The sequence below is a fragment of the Corvus cornix genome, chromosome 10, assembly GCF_000738735.6.
Source record: "Corvus cornix cornix isolate S_Up_H32 chromosome 10, ASM73873v5, whole genome shotgun sequence".
In the NCBI taxonomy this organism is placed as follows: Eukaryota; Metazoa; Chordata; class Aves; order Passeriformes; family Corvidae; genus Corvus; species Corvus cornix.
Window position 1 is genome coordinate 1,181,572 of NC_046340.1, and position 11,081 is coordinate 1,192,652.

The 11,081-nt window shown below is 43.8% G+C and overlaps 1 protein-coding gene across 1 annotated transcript; it reads right to left on the minus strand.

Moving 5' to 3' along the window:
• Positions 1-350: 350 nt before the first annotated feature.
• Positions 351-10,716, minus strand: LEO1 (LEO1 homolog, Paf1/RNA polymerase II complex component). The gene is made up of 12 exons (XM_039557897.1): positions 10,641-10,716; positions 9,142-9,867; positions 8,796-8,900; positions 8,177-8,271; positions 7,341-7,486; positions 5,864-5,948; positions 5,440-5,534; positions 5,040-5,174; positions 4,222-4,357; positions 3,744-3,930; positions 3,378-3,475; positions 351-635 (listed from the first exon to the last, which is right to left on the minus strand). The coding sequence occupies exons 1-12, from the start codon at positions 10,696-10,698 to the stop codon at positions 531-533; spliced, it is 1,971 nt and encodes a 656-aa protein (XP_039413831.1). The 5' UTR covers positions 10,699-10,716; the 3' UTR covers positions 351-530.
• Between the last annotated feature and the right edge of the window lie 365 nt (positions 10,717-11,081).

The following is an 11,081-nucleotide window of genomic DNA, read 5'->3' on the forward strand; positions in this document are numbered from 1 at the left end:
ACTTCTAGTCAGCAAAATACACCAGCATAGTAATGTGCTGTCCAGTAAACAGGAAATCAGGAATATCTGGGGAAAAAGCAGAGTTGTACTGTACCACTACATTTTCCTCCAGCCCCCCCACACAGACAGCAAGCTCTGCCACCATACCCTTGTCAGGCAAACTTCTCGTTTGAGCATTCCACAGGGATTAGCATGGCTTCCCCATATGGACTCAGTAAAAGTTACTGACCAATTCACCTGGTAACCAGCTACTGCAGTTCTCAAAACTGAAATACACTGTGCAAGGTAAAAATCAGCATTGTGATGATCCCTGGTGCAACATTCGCTGCAACGAGACAAAACTCTTGGAGTCAAAGGAAGTCAAAAAAACTTTATTCACACCAGAAACGCAGACTTAGGAATTTTCCTTTATCAAAATAAGCCCCTTATGGTTACTTACATCTGTGCTCTAACAGAACTGTACAATATATATAAACATATATATAGAAAAAACAACAACAGAAAGACCCAACTGCTGCGCTTCCTTAATATTAATCATCATCTTCTTCCTCTTCATCACTGATCACGTACTTCTTAGGCTTCTTACTTGCTTTGTCATCATCATCTGCTTTTCTCTTTCCAGAAGGTTCACCTTCCTAAAGGCAAAAAAAGGACAGAAATAAACCCCCATACTTCAAGCTAAAACAGGAAAAACACAGAACAACAACAAAAAGACCTCAAAGCCGTTCTTGCAAGAAAAGCAAAATTACTGGTTCTAGTTTTTCCATTCTGTGCTGCTGTGAAGCTGGACTGCTCCTGTGCCAGTCCTTAACCTCAGAGTGGCTGCAGTGGTTCAGTCACTGCTGCCAGTGTCACACCCCAGACCAGGGGGGTCCATGCATCACCTCGCTGGCCCTGCACCCACATCTGCTCTGCCTGAGCATGGCATGCTCAGAGTCTGTGTTATCTGCAGCGTGTGCAGGGGCACTCTCACCCAGTCTCATGAGCATGGATAACTCCTGGAATTTGCAGTGAATTCTCCAGCATGCAGGCACATTCCCTTCAGGCAGCCACTGCAGCTCTGCTAAGTTTTCAGACTCTTTATACCTGCATGCCCTGAATCAGAGCTCCTGAAGCAAAGAAGAAATTCAGGGAGTGGGTATTTTGTTCATTAGAAAAACAAAACTAAACTAACCACTCTCTGGCATAAAGAAAAAGACTTAGGAGAAACCATTGGCACTCAGAATCAGCACCAGTTTACAGCCCAAGAAATGTAACATTTTATAGTTTATGAGGCTTCAAAGATCTCGTCAAAGGAACACAAATCACTGAGTTAATTACCTGCTTACAAGCAACACCATAATGACTTTTATAGGGTGGATGTTCAGTCTTTAGTTCATGAATATGGAGTCAGCAGGTTGATTTTTGCTCCATGTACATTTCCACCAGTTCAGTTTGAATCATCCTTCCAAACAGCATTTTAGATCACGAGTTGTTAATGCAAAACTCATCAACTATGACATGAGGAACAAGCAGTAACTCAACTATTGTTGAAAAAGAAGAGTATCTTTTAAAATACTCTCAGGTCCAAGAAACCTCATCCCTTTTTCCACTTGTTGGTTTTGGAATGTGGGTTTGGGTGGGTTTTTTTTGGTTTTTTTTGGGTTTTTTTTTAAACTAACTTGCTTGGATTTTAAGGAGGAAAGATTGGGTTCCAGAACTTTGGAGTTTCAGAACTCTGAATAATAATTATTTATCCAAAAGCATTTGTTTCTATATTAATGTATTCAGTAAGTACCGGGAGAATTTCGGTTAGGAAGGAATTTTAAGCATGGAAAACAGAAATTAGCAGGGGTGGGAATCTCAGTGATAGCTTCTTCCTCAGAACAAACATTCTCTTGTAATCTAACTGGGCTATTGTTCAGTGAGTCACTTTCCTGTTCAGCAGAATATCCCCATTAACTGCAGCAACAGTGGAACTGCTTGCTGTGTGGTGATGAAGTGTACTAATAACAGACTGACATTGCCAGTGATGGTAACAAACTGCTACCAGGACACAGATTTGTGCTGTGCTGTTGACTGACAGCAGGTAAAAGCCAGTGAGTGTACCAGAAGCCAGAGTCCCACATATGTGGGCATGCACTGAACACCACACCCCCCTGTGGGGACTGAGCACAAGAACTGGAGCCCCACTGGGGTTTTCTGTGACACTGCAGCACCACTCCATGGCCCTGAGAGGAGAGCACTGCCTCCCAGTCACTCCGTTTAAAATGGAGGCTGCCGCTCCTCAAGCAGCAGAGAAATGCTGCTGATTAGACCTTTTCTGCTGAGAGAAGGGAACTGCCAAGTCCTCACATTGCTGTATCATGAGCTAACACACCTAATAGGGGCTTAAAAATAAACAATTCTGTTTCTACTAACAAACACAGGGCTCACAAAATTACAGTTTTGTCTACCTGACTCACTGTGGCTGTTACATTTTCTGAAATATTAAATTTTCCTAATGTATAATATAAAGCCACAATCTATGTCTTCAGAAGACAAAACTAATTTTTACTTCCACTTCACATTATAACGCCTGTTAGTGCAAATAACTCAGCTGACTCTGTAAGAGCACCAAGAACCTGCACTGAGCACACAGAAAACACCCAAGGGGCTGGGGAGTGAGGCCTCCCAGGGACTTTGCAGGAAACACAGCATAGAAATGAAAGTGAGAGCAGCTTACTCCTTGTGTAACACTGCAGTGCTGTACCAGCAGTCACATGACTTGAACTAAACCACAAATGCAATATTCACAAAGACTCATTTAATAATACCCAGCAGTCATAAATTTCAAACCAATAAAACACCATTTTAGATGAGGAAACAGCACCAGTGCTGTAGCTAACAGTTAATTTGATCAGGGACCAATGTTTCAGATGATACTAGGGTGATGGAAAATGTATGTTTAGCAATGGACAGCAAATCTTTTTAACTCACTTTTTTAACTCTTCTATTTAAAAAGAGCAGAAATACTATGTGAAAATGCTTCCACTGTTTCCATAAAAACAGGAGACGACCATGTAACTTAGGTAACACTGCATTAGCATTCCAATATTAAGTCTTCTTATTCCTTGCATAATTTTGGTAAAGTCATTTTACATAACTCTGCATTAATTTTTCCATCTTTAAATCAGCAATAACAACAGTGTCCTCCTTTGGGAAACACTCAGGTCTGTGAACTAATGCAGTGCATAAGAAATTGGTGATTAATTACCACGGAAAGCACGCCAAGTCAAATAACACACTCACCACGGCATAAATGAAACCACAGAAGTCCCAGGTTTAAACACTAGATTTAGTGAAGGAAATGTTCCTCATTAAAAATTAGCAGCTTAAGAACAAAGTCCTTTTCTTACCTCATCACTATTAAGTTTCTTTGCCTTAAGTAGTCTTTGGGTTTTATCTTCATCTGAGCCTTCATCACTGTCAGAAGAGTAGATTCTAGCACGTTCCTCTGCACATTCCAGAAAAAAATAAAGAGACAAATATTTATGTTTATCTGAAACTGGCAAGGAAGTGAGGATATTAAAAATGTCTTACATCCAGTGCCACAAAATGTTTGCAGAATCTAAGTCCAGAGTAAACAAAATAAACTTACACAAACTGAATTAATGTCTCTTCATGCATCAAATGAGCTGCCAAAATCCTACCCTCCCAGGACCCTCCTGCGAAATGACCCTATCTGAATCACACAGGCCTCAATGACATGCTGTTGAGGTTACCTCTGATGCCACCTTTGTATCTGTTTTTGATAGCTGCCAGACTGATGGCATCGTCCCCCTCATCCTCCTCGTCGTAGCGGTCGGGCTCCAGGTAGCTGGCGCTCAGCCCCCGCTGGTGCTGCTTCTCGCGCATGCGGCGCTGCTGCGACTCCCTGCGGATGGAGGCCCTCAGCCTCTCCTCTTCTTTCTGTCCAAAGACACGAGCAATATGCTGAGGGATAAAAGCACCCCAAGGCATCTCAAGGGCACCTCGTATTCCATGGCAGCTTTTGAGATAAGTTCACAGCAGTGTAAAGGCTGCAAATATTCTCCTTGTTTTGTCATCTGCCAACCACACCCGTGGCTTGTAAGTCTCGCTTAAAACTCCAAAACATTACTGTTTTTCATAAATCATAGAATGTTCAAAAATGTCCAGCTATGTTACAGTTGTGATATCTTAGATTAAACCAGCAGATCAGAGAGTTCCATGCCACAGTACCTTAATCATTTCTGTGCGCTGAGACTCTGGATCACGGCCTGCCATTGGCAAAATACGAATTTTCTGGGTCTTCGAACATCTGTCTGCCAGAGACAGAGTCATCTTCCTGTGGGTGGCACTGTCTGTAGAGTGTGGCCTGGTAAAAAATTGCTAGGGGTTAAGAACTTCTTTAAGGAACATCTCCATTTTCAAAAGACAATGGTAGGGGCAGCATACTTGAGATTTCAGAGACTTCATCTGCACAAAAGTAAAAGCATCAGCCCTTTCTACAAAGTATTTATGTGCAGTGTAACAGCTACTGGAGACATCAAGTCTTCTGTCACTAAAACCACCAGTCCAGCCTTTAACAGTTGGCCTCAAAGATCTCTGAGGGTTTTTCAACCTTAATGATTCTACAATCCTACAACCTTTGACCCGTATCAACCTAAACATCTGTCCTCACAGTTCACATCAGTATCTCAAGAAGCAGTTACCATCTTGACAGCAACTGTGCATCAGACAAAAGATTAATTTCAGGGAATAGTGATATTTTTTCTGATTCAAATGAGGACTTGCCTGTAAAAATGTGAATTAAAACATATACACAAGAAACCTATTTGTAGCCTACATAACGCAGGAAATGGCACATTAACCTTCTCAACTCAGACCCCTAACATAGCACAAATCTTACTGAAAAACTGAGTTTGGAAAACAGCACATTCTTACTAACCAGGGAAGCTCTGATGCTTTACAGACTGCTGTACCTAATCTTTATACACTAGTTCCAACACCTAATTGCACAAATAGTATCAACATTTGATACAGAACAGGAGGTTTACCTGAAGGTTAACTTGGTCTTGAACACGGCCTGTCCTTGCAGACCTGTCCCTTGTCTGATGAACAAATGGTTGTGATCTCCTTGTAGCGGCGCCTTGTACACGTCAAAGACCTCATTCCCCAAGTGGAGGGACATGCTTAAAAGAGATTCCCACATCAGTTACTTGATAAAGCCACTGCAGTCTATTTTTTTACCTCATTTCTAAATGAAGAAAGCCTTCGTTTCCTTTTTATATCTAGCCAGTAATTATATTTCGATCCAAACTAAGCAGAGCATAAACCTTTCAAAGCACTGAGACTAAAATAATCTGTACTGTGATGTCAAAGTCTGCTGACCTTCCAGTTTTGCATGTCACTGCAAGAACAACTGCACTACTTCAATAGCAGAGAGTCCACACTGACCTTCCATCTGACCATTTAACTATCCGGGCATTACTTTCTCTGATCTCATTCCCCTCCTCATCTCGTCGCATCCGCCATCGTATTGTGTTTTCTACCTGTGGGGAAAAGAAACAAAACAGCTTTTCTAGCTCACAGTAAGGAATGCTGTGGTAAAATATACTCTATATAGGTTGAAAATTGCCGTTAGAAAGGCTTGGTAACTTGTGGCATGATGCAAAGAAATAAAGGTGAACACTACTGCTTTTATTGGTGAAATGCAGCTGTCAAGCTTTTAAAAAATTATTGCTAAAATGGATCAACGTTCCTCAGTGCCCACACTTTCATAATCTGAAAACTCAAAACACCATTCCAAAAGACCTGAAATAGACTTTGAAGAAAAGTGCCTAGGTGAGTGTAAAAGACAGAAGGAAAATTAGCATTATACCTTGAGTTTTAACCTAGTTCTACCCTCTTCATCAAGCATCTCCTCATCTTCAAATTCATCTTCATAATACTGGGGATCAAAAGGTCTGCAACAAATTTTACAATAAATTCTTTATTCTTCCAAGAAAATTAATCCAGATTATTCCAGAGTTGTGCAAGTTAACAGGTGCTCGAGAGGTTTAAATTATTCCCTGCCCACAACAGCAGGCACTGCAGTGTAGGACAGCCCCTTCTGCAGCCAGGAAATTCACTGCACTAATTCCCACCCCGGGGCCCGACCCAAGTGTCCTCTCTACCATCAATTACAGGGTAACATTCACACCCTCTGAATGGTTCCAGCTGAAGAAAGCAAGTCTGCCTCAGAAAATACTGTTTCCTTAGTATCAGCATGATGAGGTCAGGGTTAAGAGCGGAACAGAAAATATACAAGATTGTACAGAGGAAATAAAACGAAAGAAATCTCTTATAAATGAGGTGAATTGGGGATCTTCTAAGAGCACAATCTTTGTTGGGTTTTTTTGTTTGTTTGTTTATATTTCAATCTCAAAACCAACCAAAGAGAAAGCAAGATGAGATGGTTTTTCCTCTTCCTTCAAAAATCTGATGAGTGTGATGGGAGTGGGGGGAGCCCTTTCCCTAACCTCCTTCCTAATAGCTCCCAGGCTGCTGCAAGGGGAAAGGGATGAACAGACTCTTGCTACTGTACAATTCTATTTTCAGTCCTGTCTGACCCCAAACATCATCAGCACTTCCCTCTGGTAGCAGCCACTACCCAGATTTTGAACAGTTCTCCCCTGAAACAGCCTGGAGCCCCAAGCCAGGGAGAACGACTGAGCTGAGGTGTGACACAGACAAGGCTGTGCTGCCAGCTGGAGTGACCTTGGCAACAGTGCAAGAAAGCTGTTTAGCAAAACACTCAGATTTAACAGCACTGTGCTGCAAGTGCTGAAGGACCTAACATCACAAACAACTCCAATAATTTATTTTGCTGCTCCTTATGCATTCCAGTCAATGACTTCAGTTTGGGTTAGGTGAATAGGAAAAGAAATAACCAGCCTCTGCATAGTTAAATAGTACATGCAACACACACAAATAAAACTGGTCTTATTCTGAAATTCAAAATGCTGGTTTTAATCACTGGGAAGTGCACAAAGGTCCTGTGCATTTGCCCTTCACATATCTGAGAGCCTGAACTTATGCTTAAAATTCAACTGATAGCATGTGCTTTCAATTAAATTGCACTTTTGTCTAGTTTTTACAGAAAATAAGTTATTAAATCAAGCTGAAACACAACTTCATGATAAAATTATCTGATTAGAAAACAACAGCCATTACTATTGACTAATCACAACCAAAAATATGCATCTTAATGTCAACAACTTTAAGTAGGCCAAACACATTTAACTGCATTACTAAACAAAAGCAACACAGGGAAACACTAAAATACCCTATCAATCCTGTATTTAACATGCAATTACCTGGGCTCCACACTGAGGAAGTTGGGCAGCTTCACAAAATACAAATCATTACCCAAGTCTGTGTTTACTTTTGGTATTTCTACCTCTATTCTGGTCTCTGGGATAGGCTCTTCTTCCTGCTGTTCTTGACTCAGTCCATTCTCATCCTAATGAAAACAAAGAATAGGAGTGCAAGTGAAAAGAGTCTATCTGGCTACTGCTGCTCTAACAATTACATTTTGCTTAAAGAAAAGTCACCCACAGGCACAGAGAGATCAGGAAGATTTGGATAGAAGAATTCAGACATTTTCATTAAATGCAATTCAATTCAGCATTTTCATGTGCCACTCAAAGTGATTTTAAACTCTGTGCAAACTCAAGAGTCCAAAGACAGTAAAGAACAGCAAAGGAGCCAACAGAGTTTTCAGCTGAGCACTGGAGACTCTGTGGGGGACACCTTCTACAAGATTAAAGAAGGTATTTTTATCTATTATCAACAAAAGATGAAAAACTATCATCAAAATGAAAATATTTCTCAAACAGCTGCAATAAGGTACCAAAGACAGCTATGGCTTTGTATTTTATTGATAGCAATTATTCTAAACTAATTATAAACTATTCTTCATATTTCTTCCAAGTACAAAAAGCGGAGCAGGGATGGGGGAAGGCAGATAAATGAGTCCATCTGATATTGTTATGTACAAAACTTTCATAATTCTTTCAGCTGGGGTAAAATTATCTGTAATGCTATTTAATGCCACTACTCTTTTTTCTCACTAAAATATTACCCAACTCAATTGTTCTGCATTTCAGAGTGGAATGGAGTGTTAATTATCTCAGAAGTCAGGTCCACTTACAATGGGCTGTCCTGGGGTTGGTGGCTTGTCTTCTCCATCGCTCCCTGAGGAAATGTCATCAGCACCTCCAAACAGATCCATGACATCTGCATGCTCTTTAGCAGAAAAATTACAATTTTAAACCACACATATATATGCACACATGGCCCTAACGCAAGATTTATTTATCAAATAAGGAAATCAAGTTGAGAAATGGCAACAGAAGAGTGTAAGATAATCCTTATTCAAGTAACTGAATAGAAGTAAAGAAACTTCATTGCACATTTTGGAGGGTTTACTTCTCAGAAAACAAACACCTCTTTCTCAGCCAGTTAAACCATCACAAAACACAGTGCAGGTTCCCTGGACTGCTCTGATTAAAGGAGCCCTTTTTTAACATCTTTCAGTAAAAAGGCATGGGAGAACATTTGCAGGAGAGAAAACCTGACAGAGCTAACTGGAGAGGATCAGCAGGAACAGAGCATGTGCCTCCCACACAGAACTCCTGATGGCTGTTCTGTTATTTCCATGGTACCGTACAGCAAACTCTACCCATTCTACCAAGCCCTGTAGCTGATGAATGGCACACTAAGAAGAGGATTAAAGGAACCAAAACCCCACAAACCCCCCCACCATTTACCTTTCTGCCCTTCTGTGTCACTCTCCGCTTCTGAATCTGATGCAATTGGTTTCTTTCGTTTCATTCGCAGAACTTCGTCCTCACTGTCGCTGCCCCTTGCAGACTCTAATAAGGAGCATAATTATTCTCAGCTAATTAAAAATTTTGGTCCACAAATTTTAAAATTCCTCTGTATTAATAAGCTCTAAAAGTGCTGCATAAAAATAAATTACAAAGATGACTATAGTTAAAAGATAGGTAATTAATGCCTTTACATTGAAATTTCAATCTTTTCAGGCCAATGTAAATAAAACAATAAAGAGAGACCAAACCAGCACCAGATCATTATTTCTGTATTGAGTCCTACCAGATTTGTGCTCTTGCTCCTCCTCATCGGAGTGCTGGGCCCTTTCCTCATCATCAGAGTTCTGAATCTTCTCCTCATCAGACCGCTGGGCCCTTTCATCATCATCAGAGTTCTGCATCTTCTCCTCATCTGAGGCCTGTGGCCTTTCCTCATCATCAGAGTTCTGCATTTTCTCTTCATCCGAGTTCTGGAGTCTTTCCTCATCATCAGACACCTGTGGCCTTTCATCTTCATCCGAGTTCTGCACCTTCTCCTCATCGTCAGAGTTCTGCTGTCTCTCCTCATCGTCAGAGTTCTGCTGCCTCTCCTCATCGTCTGACTGATCACTTTTGTCCTCCTTGCCCCACTTCTCGTCCTCTGAGTGCGCCTTCTCAGAGCCATCTCCCTCTGAGTGATGGCTGCCTTCATCTGAGCCGTGCTCGCGGTCGTCCTCGTCGTCGTCGTGAGCAGCCTCGGAAGCGCTGTGCTGCTCCCCGTCCGACTGCTCGTTGTCCTCGTGCTCGGAGTGCCCCGAAGCCTCCGAGCGATTGTAGGATCGCTCAGAGTGGTTGTCACTCCCCGAGCGATGGGATGCCCCCTCATCCTCGCTGTCGTCCCCAAATAACTCCTTGTTACTGGGTTTGATTGCCTCCCTGTCGTCGTCCTGGTCACTGTCGCTGCCAGAAGCATTGCTCCCAGAGCCCGCGTTTTCCTGCTCGGAATCTGAATCAGATCCAGAATCGGAATCTGCAAAACAAACACCGCCCTTTCAAGAGTCAGGACGCCCCTACAGGGATGCACATGACATGATGTGCATTGCTTTAACAAAAACCCCGGAAACACAACCCAACCCCCAGGGAAAACCTACAGAGAACTGTAAGCAAGACCAACAAAAGTCACCGAGAACAGTAAAATAAAATATCTGCTAATAACGGCACAGCCAAGAGAGGCACAATGAGAAATGATGGATGCTACATAAAGTTTCAAACTACAAGATGCGGTCTAAGATTCTAAAACTGTAGAAAGAATAAGGAATAACCCAAACGAAGATAACAATTGAAATAGCGAGGGCTTAAACAAGTAACTATATAGACGTGGCTTGTAAGATCAAATCGAAAACTGTCACTCCGTATTTAATCCAAGCCATCTACCCAGGGAGGTTTATGACAATGGAGCTACTCCTCAGTGCCGAGGCTGGTGAATGCGGCTTCCAACCGGAAAATAAAAGAGCACCTGCCTCGAAAACTGATTTACGGGAACGCAGAAAAGAATTTTGAAAACGCCAGCGACTTAAACCAGAAGGTGTTCCACCGTTTCCAGAGCTCGGCTGCAGCCGAACAACCTCTCCTGCAGGCACCGACCCCCGGGACCGCGGCTCCGCGCCTCCCGTCCCGCTCCCTCCCTCCCTGCCGCCCGCGCCCGGGGACCGCGGCAGAGGCGGGGCGGGGCGGGCGGCGCGGTCCGTGGTGGGGACACCGCGGGAGAGGAGAGGGAGAGAGGGAGAGAGAAGCCGCGCAGACCTTTGTGCTCGGGCTCCGAGTCCGCGTCGCTCCCGAACAGATCCGCCATATCGGCCATGGCGGCAGCGCGGCCCCGCCGGCGCCGCGCAGTGACGTCACACGGAGCGCCGCTAGCGCGACGCGCGCGGCGGGGCCGCGCTGAGAGGGGGCACCGCCTCTTAAAGGGGCCGCGGCCCTGACGGGACCTGGCCCCGGCGGGAGCGGGACCGAGACCGGGACCGAGACCGGGGCCAGAGCCCCGGGTTCCCGGCGGCACCTCCGCACCCTCCCGGCGTGGCTGCCGCCCTCCGCTGGCGCTGCTCCCGCGCTCTGCCGCCCCTGTGCTGAGGGAAAGCTGCCCCGGTGCTGAGGGAAAGCCCCCCCTGTGCTGAGGGAAAGCCCCCCGGTGCTGAGGGAGAGCCGCCCCGGTGCTGAGGGAAAGCCCCCCTGTGCTGAGGGAGA

What these genes read in the sequence shown, in the direction of transcription:
- LEO1 (XM_039557897.1), bottom strand. Translation starts at nt 10,698, where the DNA reads ATGGCCGATATGGCGGATCTGTTCGGGAGCGACGCGGACTCGGAGCCC. An exon ending in TTCCTCAGTGTGGAGCCCAG is followed by an intron (nt 5,949 to 7,340) that starts GTAATTGCATGT and finishes AATTTGTTGCAG; the next exon opens with ACCTTTTGATCCCCAGTATT. An exon ending in AGCGCACAGAAATGATTAAG is followed by an intron (nt 3,931 to 4,221) that starts GTACTGTGGCAT and finishes GTCTTTGGACAG; the next exon opens with AAAGAAGAGGAGAGGCTGAG.